The sequence below is a fragment of the Petromyzon marinus genome, chromosome 9, assembly GCF_048934315.1.
Source record: "Petromyzon marinus isolate PM22_M1 ecotype Great Lakes invasive population chromosome 9, UKy_Petmar_22M1.pri1.0, whole genome shotgun sequence".
Lineage (NCBI taxonomy): Eukaryota > Metazoa > Chordata > Hyperoartia > Petromyzontiformes > Petromyzontidae > Petromyzon > Petromyzon marinus.
This window is the reverse complement of record NC_133675.1, coordinates 14,975,389-14,989,463: the sequence shown is the minus strand read 5'-3', so window position 1 is coordinate 14,989,463 and position 14,075 is coordinate 14,975,389. Positions and strand designations below refer to the sequence as shown.

The 14,075-nt window shown below is 42.8% G+C and overlaps 1 protein-coding gene across 22 annotated transcripts in view; it reads left to right on the top strand.

Annotated features, from left to right (window-relative positions):
* Positions 1-14,075, top strand: part of PROM1 (prominin 1) — a 61,366-nt gene that overhangs the window by 5,787 nt on the left and 41,504 nt on the right. For all 22 annotated transcript variants that reach the window (XM_076065930.1, XM_032950344.2, XM_032950343.2 and 19 more), the window contains exon 2: positions 5,453-5,897. In XM_076065930.1, the coding sequence (XP_075922045.1) occupies positions 5,663-5,897 (235 nt within the window). In that variant the 5' untranslated portion in view covers positions 5,453-5,662. The remainder of the gene's footprint in view (positions 1-5,452; positions 5,898-14,075) is intronic.

Sequence of the window (14,075 nt, the reverse complement as noted above, 5' to 3'; positions counted from 1 at the left end):
GCCACTAAGAGACGGTGATGTCACCACGGCGTCTGTGTCAGGCCAGGTGCACTTTGAGGCCACGTGCTTGCTGACAGGAGTTCTCGGGACAAACCCAGGTGCCATGGGTTGGCTGACTGAAATTACCGGTACATGCACCAGCTGTACCCCATACTGTGCCAACTTGATTAATTTTAGCCGCCCGGCACTCCACTTGTTGTTGCGAGCATTGCTTCCCTGCCCTTCGTTGTTGCTGGAGGGCGACTGCCTCCAACTTCATCATTAGACCTCCTTTGCCAGTACCAAAATGTAATAATAGTGTTTTCCCCCTTTTTTCTGGCAACAAAACTGAAACCTTTTTACAAACAAAAAAACACTATGATAATGTATGCATTGTCCGTGAAACTGATTGGTCCACACCAAGGGACGGCTTTCTTTTGAGCCTCGACCCAATTGGTGCTCGACCAGAGGACGCCAAAAGGCTTACAGCTCAAAGACAATGCAATATCAAAGTAATGAGGGCTCGGGGTGAGCATCTACATCATTAGACCTCCTTTGCCAGTACCAAAATATAATAATAGGGTTTTCCCCATTTTTTCTGGCAACAAAACTGAAACCTTTTTACAAGGATTCATGTCTGCATTAACCACAATACTTGCAGTCATATGCAAACAAAAAACACACTATGATAATGTATGCATTGTCCTTGAAACTGATTGGCCCACACCAAGGGACGGTTTTCTTTTGAGCTTAGACCTAATTGGTGCTCGACCAGAGGACGCCAAAAGGCGTACAGCTCAAAGACAATGCACTATCAAAGTAATGAGGGCTCGGGGTGAGCATCTACATCATTAGACCGTTGTTGCTGGAGGGCGACTGCCTCCAACTTCCCAGTAGCATCCTTCACGAGCCTCCTCCACTCCGCTCCGCAGCCTCCTGTACCGTATCAGTCCATCTCTTCTCCAGCCCAAGTCGTGCCCGTTTAGCCCCTTCTATGCAGCCAAACAGAAGCTATTTGGGCATGCGGTGGCTAGGCATGCGGGCTTAATGACCCAGCCAATGCAGCCTTGCCTGCCAGAGTAGCTCACTGATGGGAATGTGTCCAGATCTTTCAAGGATTTGTGAGCTCCTCACACAATCCAGCCTGGTTAAACCCAGGATGGATCGTAGGCATGCCAGCCTGAATGTTTCTAACCGACGCAGATGTTAAATTAGAGGCGTCCACGTTTCACAAGCATAGAGAAGGGAGTACATTACTGGCCGAGAAGACCCGAAGCTTCGTGGGGAGCGACAGACCAGGTAGCTTCCAGGCAACATTGCGCAGCCGATGAAAAGATAATGCCGCCCGATTGATTCGTAGTGAGATCTCTGCTTTCGAACCGGAGCTGGACATAAGCACACTGCCCAGGTATGGGAAATTCTCCACTCCATAACCAATGGTGAGCTGAGGGGGTCGAGTGTCTGGTGGCACAAAATACCCAGGAATAATATGCAACGCACAGAGAAACAATGCCTTGAGAAACTGCCCATAAAGATCAAACCTGAAGTTATCAGTCTGATTGGGAAGATGCTTGTGTATATGTTGTATAAAGGTGCACAATCGTTATCCGCGTTGCTATATGGAAAATGCAAGGTAAGATAATGCATTGTGTCTGTGCCTGGTACCGCGTCCACACACACAGTGCTCATTGGGGAGATGAATACCCCTCTCTTCCCCCCAGTGGAGCGTACAGTGTGTGGGAGTATCACCTTGGTGGTAGATAATTGCGTGTTTCATCTCGAGTGGGAGTCCGACTGTGGGTTCGCGTTGTTACGAACCCATTGGCCCGAGTTCAATTTCCACTCACGGCCAACATCAGTGGCGAGCAGGTCGAATGAGTACATGGTGTAGAGTGCAAACTTCACCACTGGGGAGACGAAGGCGGCCGAGCGTGGTGCTGTCCGCACCACCCTCGTGTGTCGTACCAGCTCGCTGACAGCACTTTCCCCCAACAGTCTGTATAGGCTACGTGGGGGATCTTTGTCTTCGTGTAGTTGGCTCTTTTTAATGTTGTGGCTGATAAAAAAGTAGATGCTTGCATAAAAACTAAAGTTGCTTACTACATAGCTTGCAAGTACACTGCTCATATGTAGCGTATCTTATACAATGGCAAAGAGTAGGTACTTTTAGTAGTGTCTATAGGTGCACATATGCTTACACTGTGTGGACAATCTTTTTTTGTCCAAATTATCCAGAACCCATGCATATCAACGTCGGTAAGGTTCCCATGAATATCACATTTGTTTACTGGTGTCAGTGCCCAAATCCCACACGAATGTTCGCGTTGTCATTTGTTCCTCTATTTTTCATTCAACAAATGCACAGTTTAATACCACTGCACGCCGCCTGTGTAGTCAATTAGTGACCTTTGTTTAATCAGGGACAGCCTATACAAGCATTCTGTCTTTCCAACAAGTGACACCTTTTTAATTGCTGTTTTATTGAGCTCGATTGCTGTATTTTCATTTGCATTTTGTTGGATGGAATTTATGAAAAAACGGGGCATTTATTTGGATTGCACCATCCCTTTCGAAGTGTAAGTCTCCATTTTTGTTCAATATGTTTGAACACGATGCATTTTGACAACTATTGGATATGATTAAATGTTGGAAAAAACCCTGGTCAGTAAAATATCCCACACAGTCAATTATCTCTCGCCCCAATCTGCACCCAAGGGCCTGCCGTTCATGATGGCGGAGGCCATTGTTGAAAACAAATCTTTTATGTCTCAGCTATTTCCACAGCCCTCCCCCCGTCCCCCCGCGTTGGCATAATTGAATAATTTCGACTTTCCGCCCAGTCCAATTACAATAACGAGCTCAAGACAAACTCTCAGCGCGTTGCCACTTGTGCACTCCGGGCAGTAAATGTGAAGCTGTGCGCACTGCCGTCGTGGCGTTGTATATGAGGCAGTGATGTTATCAGGTGCAGTTCTAGGAATATTGCACTGCGGGCCTGAAATGTTTGCAACATCCTGTTGGGGATTAGTGTTGCCATCTCAAAGATATTTTTTAAGGGCGATATGGTGAGCAGTCGTTGAGCTAATTGGTAATTGATTCCGCTTCTTAAACTCCAACTGCAGGGTTGACATAACTCTCCTTAGTTTTCTGCGGTCTGTCTGGGGGAATTCCCTAGGGAACGTTTCATCCAACTCAGATGAGGGAGAAAAGCACTCCCCCTCTTTTGTCGAGTTCTCCACTGAGGAACGGGAGGAGGTTGATGATGAGGAAGAAGAGGAGGGAGATGAACTGGCTTCTTTCCATGCCCACTTTGCCTTGGTGGCACGACAATGGCTGGCCTCTGGCCTTTCTATTCCTTCCTCTTAGGACGTTCTAGAAGCATCTGGAGTGCCTGCTGGATCTATATATTCAGCTCTCTGGAGCCTGGCAATGTACCCTGCAGCTCGACCCTGGCCTGTCCTCTAGGCACCTGGGGGACAGGGATAGTGCCTGGTATTATAATAATAATAATATGCGTCTCGGCGGAAGGCAGCCCGCACTGCTCAAGCTTCACAGGGTGTTGTTATTAGAGCATAAACACAACTAAGGAGGAAAAGTAATCGCTCAACTTGACAGATTTTGATGAAGGATTATTGGCTGAAATGTTGACTTTAATAAATGACTCACTGCATAGAAAATAATTTGATTTAAGGAGGCGGGGGGGGAATTGCCAGCCCAGCCTACTGCTATCTTGAAGGTACTTGGAGTATTTGTGGATTAGGCATGCTGATGAGAATTTGACAAATTCTTCAATTAAATATTCCTTAAAATATCTCCCCATGGGGGCCTTTGCTAGTGCTTTAACCCTTACAGTATGTCATTTTCTTTCAGTATTACCTATGCCTAACCAACGAATAGGTAATCACGAAGAATATTCCACGGACAGCAAATAAATTTCATCGCTTTCACATTTAAACAGAGCCAAACGTGTGTTGCTTTGTGTTATGTTATAGATAATTTTTCATGGCATCAGGATCTTAAACATACATTTTTCAGTGGTAAAAAAATCCCATTTCATTACATTTTTTTCATCACATTGTAGGTGTATCTTTAGGTGTTATGCAGGTTATATTGCGTCGATGAATAGGCAGCGTTTCAGTATTGGCTGTGACATTGTCTGACAGTGGCCTTTGACTAAACGTACATGGTCTGTAAGGCGATGAGACGAAACATTTTACTTTCACCTGTAACAAACGACAAGCCATGACAGTGTTGTGACTACTGCTGATGCAAGAAAGTAGTTAAGTTTGAATATAAATGAATATTTTATTATTATAACTAGCAACCCGCATGATATAATAATGATAAGAATAATCAATGCAAATTCAGACGTGCACTTGCATCACAAATTGGACGCAAAGTTCGATCGACAACTCGCGAGGTGCTAAGCCAGAGCTCAGGGTCCCTCATAATAGCAGCGTGAACGGGCATAATATAACGTACCAAAGCAAATTTTGTTAGACGAGCCAGTGGCAAATGTTTGAAAGGCACGCGATTGTACATTCAGCTGCATTTGTATTCATCGCAGTTGTGTGCTGTCATTTGAAGTAATCAGGGGAAAAGTTTGTGCATGGTCATGCGTTTTTTTACTCGTGCGTGGTGTTGGCTTTACCATTTTTGTAAGCCGGTGGTTATTGTTTACGATAAAAAAAAGAAACGTTTAACGCAGGATTTGGACGTGTTGGTGTCGTACATCATCTCAAACACTCTTCAAATCGTAATTATAAGGCAATACGAGCAATTATTTTTTTAAATTTCTTATCCTTTATCCGGGGCTACACCGCTAAGATGCAACATCTCCTTTGCCGCATGGCCCCAGCTAATGGGGTAAAGTAATTGCAGATGTTCTTGTAAATACTGACAAAACGTGTCGGAGCATCTGATTATTTTTCGTTGCAAATCTCAGATGTACTTTTTGCCCTTTAAATGTTACCGTTACGTTTTAACTGAAAATAAAATGCAGCCAAATACCTTATTAAAATCAAATCTAGGCAAATATAGATGTGTAGTCTTTCGTTCCAATATAATTAACCATAAATCGTGTTTTACTCGTATTTTTACTGTATATAAAGGGCGTTCTTTTGAGTGGCCAATAACATTTTCGCTGTGATAGAAAATATTTGTTTCAATTGCGCCTGCAGCGAGCCAAATGGCAATTCAAACAAGCGAAACATATTACGATTTTAAAACATCGGCAAACCTTTAAAATATCCGTGTGGCCGATTTGATTGGAAAAATTTGTGCGACCAAGCAGTGACTGTGTGAACCTTTCAAATAACCCGGTGTGATTTCGTCTTAAGTGCAGCTGCAGATTATTTATTCGGTGAACTGGTATATGGCTGTATATAGCAGCCGGCTTTTTTTGTGTGTGCGTTCCTGTAAAAGTCTCATTGTGTTTAAAATACCCTCTTAATTTATGTTATTGTCTTTCCAGATGTCACAGATACCCCACAGGACTACGGGAGGTGCCACGGCCATGTGAACATATGAGCACCATTCACCTGATCATACGATGAGAACGAGAATCTGGACGTGAGCGTTGTTGGGACCGTGTTCGCTGGCACAGTGTGAGAAGCTTTCGCGCGGAAGACGATGGTGGCGCACCACTCCCTTGTGCATTAGCGTTTGCAGCCTTCCCATAGCGATGATGGCCGGTGGCATGATGGCATTCCCAGCGGTGTTTTTCCTGCTCGCGCTCGTCCTCCTGGCGAGCTTGGCGGGAGGTCAGACGAGCGTGCCGTCCACTACGCTGGACTTTGGGCAAGTTCCTATGGCCACGTACGTGACCGACACAAATTATGACGCCGGCGCCATCGGAACGCTCTTCTTGATGGTGCACAAGTTTCTGGACCTCGTTCAGCCGAATGCATTTCCTCACGGTGAGTGCTTTGTGAGATTGTGTGACTATATTGAAGTGTTGGTATATATATGCAGTTTATATTAGTTTAACCAGGTCATCCATTCCGTAGATTTAAAAGGGAAAATGTGCAGCCCCATAATAACCTGTTCACGCCACTGCTGGCAGAAAGGCCTCTACTTGAACGAACTTTAGAGGGTCCCTGTAGAAGATATTTTGGTCTACTCTTCCATAACGGCCAGAAGTCGTGGCATAGGTTTCAGCACCCACACCTCACCGCACCACACGCGACCTGCCGATCGACTAACTGGGCCCAATAAAACAAATACTTTTGTTGTCTGAAGTTAGCGGTGGTTTTGCTCCAGAGAAAGAGAACGACCCTAAGCATAGTAATGTGGAATTTCCAGATCTGGTAGCTCCTCAAGCCTGCCAACGGAGGTGAGCACCACCCAACGGTCGTTTGGGCCTGAAGGCGCGATGGGAGGCACGTTTGAAACGTGTGTTTTGCTAGACATACTCGTGAGGTGTCATAGCTTTCTCCATGTTTTTGACATTTGAAATAAAAGTTGACTGAAAAATAATGCAAGAACATCCTATTTATACATGCTTTACATCTGAGGATTATTATATTCAATTTATTATCAGTATTGGATAGGTGCCTTTCATGTTTTCTCCTCTGTAAGCTGAAATCCATATATCCCTACTAGCCTGGATTTTTAGCTTTTTCCAGTTGGCCATGCCCTGGTCTGTGCGTGCATTTCCATCCTTAGAGGATTTTGCCTTTTCACTCCTTGGTGGTATATAAATTTACTGTGCACAAATTAACTTATTGTTTTATATATAAATATTATATATATTTTATTATTTTGTTGTTTACCTTCAACGTGACTTTACCGAAAGAACTAAGAATATGAATTACTGCAGTCACAAAAGCTTTAAATCAAAACAAATTAACTTGTTTACATTAAGAATAATTTGGATATTTCACATTTTAGTTCATCCATATATTCTCTCACCTGTTCCCATTTTTGTAAGTGTCAATAGTTTTATATATTTGTAACAAAAAAAATTCTCCATATGTGCCTTTTTTTTTACTCTGAATGAATATGTATGTATGTTGAACTTCTTTTGCACCATGAACAAAATCGCAGATAGCATCAACAGTCATAATAATAGAATAGGTTTTCCCCTTTTTTCTGGCAACAAAACAGGTGTTAAGATGTTAAAACACCAACTGAAACCTCTTACAAGGAATCATATGTGCATTAACCACAATATTTGTGGTTAGAACGCAAACAAAAACATACTCTGATAATATATGCAGTGTCTTTGAAACTGATTGGCCCACACCAGAGACAGTTTTCTTTAGAGCCTAGTCTCACACGGTGTTAGACCAGAAGACGCCAAAAGGTTTACAGCATATGCATTGTCTTTGAAACAGCCAATCAGTTTCAAAGACAATGCATATGCTATCAGTGTTTTTGTTTGCATTCTGACCACAACTATTGTGGTCAGAATATTGTTTTGTATACAGGTGTAGTTTTAAATACATGTACAATATGTAAGTGCGACCTCCTGAGTGAGACCGACATTTGACTGTGAACACAATCTATCAGAGCACATATAGTGGTGGCCTCGGCATTGTACTACATATAACGGAGGCCTGGCTCAGGATTGGACAGCTCTGCTGGCTGTGGCAGATTATAAAATATCAACTATAGGATTTCTCTCCATAGCAACATGTCACAGGCTTGAGCATTAGACTGAAGTTAATTCACTTGATGGCCTTAATCTTGAGCCTTTGCCGAGTGCTGTTGGTAGGAGGCATCTGTCCTCTTAATTTTAATCATTGTTTTTTTTCCCCCCCCATGTTGCTGTGTGAAAAGAGCTGCACGCTTCTTACGCGTAACCTGTAAATATGTCCAGTGGGCCGTTGGCATTCACGAGTTTACGGTCGCGCACGGCCTGTGTTGTGTGGCATTGGGTCTGCCTGCCTAACATCAAACGCCATTGGCAGTCTTGTGCATCCTGTTATCACCTGCTCTGCTGTTTATATTCAGGCTTCACAATGGTGTTTCCTTTGGTTGCCCAATTTCAATTTACATCCTTTATGCAAAACCTATCCAAATTTAAAGGTTTTCCATTTTTATTTATGCAGTGGGTTTCATTTTGATAAGCGGCAGAAAGTAATTGCCTTCCAGCTGGCTAGTTGAGAGTTTTGCGAGTACACGTTCTACAATTGCCGTCAGCACGTCAATGGGCACTCCGTGTGGTACCATCCATACGCAGGCAAAGGGTGTGCAATAGGAGCCGCTTCCATCGCAACTGTGAAAGGGCAGTGCAACAAGTGCAGGATTGTGATGCTGGACAAAACAAGTTCTGTTGCCGAGTGGTTGGGATTTTCAGAACAGGATTTCTGTTGATTTTTAAACCGATTTATTAGGAGGCTAAGACCGCCTGAGCAGCCACTCTGGCTAATTACAAGACCAGTCCAAAACGGTGCTCGGATGCCCTGTCGTTGATAATTTAGTGGCCATTAATATCCACGGCATGTGATGGGGATGTCACCGTTTTCAGCACGTGATTGACTTTGTTGCTGCTACTTTTTTTGTAACATTGTCATATTCAAACTTCATTGTACGGTGATTTTCGCAAATTTGCCCGCACCTTAAATTGTCCTTAAAATGTTTTGACTTTTGCTTACTTTTTTAGCTGTCAATTACCATTTACATCTCACGATATTGTTTTTTTAACTGTTGCCTTTCTCAGCGAACACCGCAAATATGTATTTTATATGTACATTTTAATGCATTGCAGTTATTAAAAGAAAACAAGGCGTAGATTTTCATGATAAAAACTAAAGGGCCTATCAATAAAAAATCACGTTCACAGGTGGTGTTTTTTTTGTCCAGGCTCTTTGACTGTGGAACTCTCTGCCTGTTTGCATCAGGCTTCACCTTTTTAAGTCAACGCTTAAGATTCTTTTCTCAAATGTAGACGTCTTATTTTGTTCTAGCATCTTGTAATTATATTACTGTTTTGTTCATTTTTCCTTTTGATGCGTTTAATTTTTTTGTGACAACGTTTGTCTCTGTAAATGTTTGTTTTATCTTAACACGTGTGAAGTGTCCCTGAACCTTGTGGTACAAAAGGCACTAAAAAGAAAAGTATTATTAATAGTAAACTTGATTGGAAGTACATAGAACTATTAAAATGTTTAAAATATTGCTGTGTATTTCAGTAGTGAGAATGAAGAACACATCAGCATATCCATTTAAATTATTTTTGCTACGGATTGCATCAGTGCCATGATGATGTATCAACATACATATGCTCGTGGCTTAAAATGACAATTCACTCCTTACGACACCGTCACTCTTCCTCGCGAGTGTGAAGAGTCCTCTGACTTATCAGCCATTTCACTTTGCCACTTTAGCTCAGCAATGAACCAAACAACTGGGGAGAGGTGAATTATTTTGCAAATCGTCAACAGCCCTTTTGCGGTTAAATGGTGAAAAGTCTTGTCGGACATGCAGTGTGTTTTTAACTGGCTCACTGATGTGATCTCGAGACGTAAGTTTGAGGATGGCATGTGTGCACCAGGGTATCTGTCAGTGAATGGTTGAAATGTATAGCCCTGCGTGAGAATCGCAATGCGACTGAGATGCGTTCTCAGCATAGCATGTGGATGTGTGAATGAGTGGGCCTGGTTGTCTCACGGTTTTTGGTCGTTTCAAATCAAACATGTAAAACCTCGCTGTGTGTGCATATTGTTGTTGTGAAACAATTGTGAAAATGCTCAAGTGTGAAAACTTGAACATATTCGTTAACAACATTGCCTTGAAAGGAAAAGTAGTATAATATGTGATGTTTCAGTCAGTGGCCCTTCTTAATAGCACATGGTATGGCCCGAATATGAAAAGTGTGTCAACTCCAAAGACCAGTGTCATTAAAATTTCATGAGTGCTCGTTAAAGATATGTTGGCTACGCATCCCTATTTCAGGGCAGCTGTGAAAGAGTCTTAAGTCTCCGTAGAATTTCCTTATAAAAACAAGTACTATATAACAAGCACTATTTAAATGATATGCAATACGGTTAAATGTTCCATGCTTAGTTCCAAAATGCATCTAGTTTTCTTTTCATTTAAAACGAAAAAATATTAAAACGTGTGCTGAGTATTTTTTTTACGGAATGCATTTCCATGAGTGAACCATAATGCTTAGAAGTTAACGCGTGTGTACCCTTTGTGTAATACCAAAAGCAGAGCTGGACACCGCTGCTGTGGACACCGCTGTGCGAGGAATAGCTGCGTAGTCTTTTTGTTAGCGGAGGAAACCGTGATCGGTCATTTTAATTAGGCCGTTTAGGTACAACGAACGTCCTTGTCCCTTGCTGCATACAGTAAATGCGCGAAGATTACATTGCGGTGTTCTGCATGCGTGCAGTGGACGCTACGTGATTTGTTGCTCTTTTAAAATCGAATGGCAGTCAAATTGTGCATCCGGTTCTGACAGCTCCACGGACGATGCACGAGATCAGTGTTTTTGACCTCGGTTCACGGAATATTTCCGTTTTAATCTGGAGCAGCTGCATATTTAATAAAGAGTGCACTCATGTTTAAAACGTTGAGTGTGCCCTTGTGCGGGTGATAATATTGGGTTTTGCGTCCTGCAGATAAAGGTTGATTGTTTAAATATTAAAACAATGTATTTTTTATATGCAGAAAGAATAAAACACTCAAGTAACACGCTTAATATCTCAAGTTTTGCTTTAAATCTAATGTATAAAAACGATCACCTCGTTTTGTTTATTGGGTTGACAAGTTAAAATAGTAATACAAAAAATGTACAGACCTTTATCACTTTACGGTTGTATGACAACCTCTCTATGCTGTGTGAGTTGTAGGGGTCTGGCGCTGGCCAGTGTGGGTTGGTGAAGGAAGGGGCCCAGAATTGGTTCAGATATCACTCGCCACTCATATGATAAGTTGTGGCTCGGAATCGAACTTAGGACGTCGCCGGGTTCATAGCACACTGCGCTAACAGCTGCTCCATCACACCACCACGATGAACGCTATCAAATGTAATTGTTTATTATCTGAAATAACATTGAGCAATTTCTTGTTTTTTCCTTTTATATTAATGCATATTACTGATGAGCAGCTTCATTACTTACCTTGACATTTAACCTGTACATCCATGGTAATGGTAAGACTGTAGTGTGTGGGGGGCAGTGGTACCGTGGGCCTGAGCACTTTCCTGAAGCCGGTGACCTGAGTTAGTTTCCCCACCACGGCCAATATCAGTGGTCGATTATATCTGACCTGATCCTGTCCTTTATACTGTGAGGGAAAAAAGTATTTGATCCCCTGCTGATTTTGTACGTTTGCCCACTGACAAAGAAATGATCAGTCTATAATTTTAATGGTAGGTTTATTTGAACAGTGAGACAGAATAACAACAAAACAATCCAGAAAAACGCATGTCAAAAATGTTATAAATTGATTTGCATTTTAATGAGGGAAATAAGTATTTGACCCCCTCTCCATCAGAAAGACTTCTGGCTCCCAGGTGTCTTTTATACAGGTAACGAGCTGAGATTAGGAGCACACTCGTAAAGGGAGTGCTCCTAATCTCAGCTTGTTACCTGTATAAAAGGCACCTGTCCAGAAGCAATCAATCAATCAGATTCCAAACTCTCCACCATGGCCAAGACCAAAGAGCTCTCCAAGGATGTCAGGGACAAGATTGTAGACCTACACAAGGCTGGAATGGGCTACAAGACCATTGCCAAGCAGCTTGGTGAGAAGGTGACAACAGTTGGTGCAATTATTCGCAAATGGAAGAAACACAAAAGAACTGTCAATCTCCAACGGCCTGGGGCTCCATGCAAGATCTCACCTTGTGGAGTTGCAATGATCATGAGAACGGTGAGGAATCAGCCCAGAACTACACGGGAGGATCTTGTCAATGATCTCAAGGCAGCTGGGACCATAGTCACCAAGAAAACAATTGGTAACACACTACGCCGTGAAGGACTGAAATCCTGCAGCGCCCGCAAGGTCCCCCTGCTCAAGAAAACACATACATGCCCGTCTGAAGTTTGCCAATGAACATCTGAATGAATCAGAGGACAACCGGGTGAAAGTGTTGTGGTCAGATGAGACCAAAATGGAGCTCTTTGGCATCAACTCAACTCGCCGTGTTTGGAGGAGGAGGAATGCTGCCTATGACCCCAAGAACACCATCCCCACCGTCAAACATGGAGGTGGAAACAATATGCTTTGGGGGTGTTTTCTGCTAATGGGACAGGACAACTTCACCGCATCAAAGGGACGATGGACGGGGCCATGTACTGTCAAATCTTGGGTGAGAACCTCCTTCCCTCAGCCAGGGCATTGAAAATGGGTCGTGGATGGGTATTCCAGCATGACAATGACCCAAAACACACGGCCAAGGCAACAAAGGAGTGGCTCAAGAAGAAGCACATTAAGGTCCTGGAGTGGCCTAGCCAGTCTCCAGACCTTAATCCCATAGAAAATCTGTGGAGGGAGCTGAAGGTTCGAGTTGCCAAACGTCAGCCTCGAAACCTTGGAGAAGTTTTGATTTAAAGCTTTCGTGACTGCAAGGATTCATCTTCTTTGGTTCTTTCGGTAAAGTCACGTAGAATGAGAATAAAATAATAAATTGATAAAATAAAATAACAAAATTCTCACGACGTTTCGGCCACAACACAAGCGGCCTTCATCAGGTGAAGGGACGAGACTGTCTGGAGGACAGCGCTGGAGCGAAAAAGCCACGCTCAGATCGCGACCTTTAAACTGTGTGAGAAGAAACAAAGCGCCTTGACAAAGGAATTAGCATAGAATTTAGCATTGAAATAGTTGAGTGATTAGCTTGTGACTGGTCACAGAAATAGCTATGTTAAAGTCACAAGCTAATCACTCAGCTATTTCAATGCTAAATTCTATGCTAATTCCTTTGTCAAGGGGTGCCTCTGCGGATGTGTATGCTTTAACTTTAACATAGCTATTTCTGTGACCAGTCACAAGCTAATCACTCAACTATTTCAATGCTAAATTCTATGCTAATTCCTTTGTCAAGGCGCTTTGTTTCTTCTCACACAGTTTAAAGGTCGCGATCTGAGCGTGGCTTTTTTCGCTCCAGCGCTGTCCTCCAGACAGTCTCGTCCCTTCACCTGATGAAGGCCGCTTGTGTTGTGGCCGAAACGTCGTGAGAATTTTATTGTGTTATTTTATTTTATCAATTTATTATTTTATTCTCATTCTACGTGACTTTACCGAAAGAACCAAAGAAGACTTGGAGAAAATTTGCAAAGAGGAGTGGGACAAAATCCCTCCTGAGATGTGTGCAAACCTGGTGGTCAACTACAAGAAACGTCCGACCTCTGATTGCCAACAAGGGTTTTGCCACCAAGTACTAAGTCATGTTTTGCAGAGGGGTCAAACACGTATTTCCTCATTAAAATGAAAATCAATTTATAACATTTTTGACATGCGTTTTTCTGGATTTTGTTGTTGTTATTCTGTCTCTCACTGTTCAAATGAACCTACCATTAAAATTATAGACTGATCATTTCTTTGTCAGTGGGCAAACGTACAAAATCAGCAGGGTGATCAAATACCTTTTTTCCCTCACTATACCATGTCACCAACCTGTGCAGACCGGCGTAGTGAAGTATGGTCAAACACCTCCCACGACTATAACCGCACGTTGAGGCAATCGTCCCGCAGGAAATTGCTAAGGGTCTGAAAATTACCTTTTTATTTGAAAATTACAATTCTCTATAAACTATTTGTACATTTCTGTTCTGGTTGCGCCAGTGAGTGAACGTATGCATGACAAAACTTGTTTCGCTGAAATGTGCCTTAATACAGAGGTGATTTGCGTATTGCAGATCAAAAACAGAAACATAGCGAGATGATTGTTAGTGAGTCTGGATGCGTTCCCTCCCCTCGCTGTTTTATGTTCACGATATTCGGGAAGTGTTTGGGCGCCCAGTTCGATGTGCGGCTGCCAGGCCTGTAAATCCCTCGCGTTGTGTTGTGCGGTGACCTACTTTCGCGGGAGCTTTCCGCAGGTGGCATGCGAGAGCTTAGTGTGCAATGAAATATTTGATAATGAATTTTTGAGTAATCTGGCCAAATAGATCAGTGGGTAAACCTCTGTCACCTGCTGT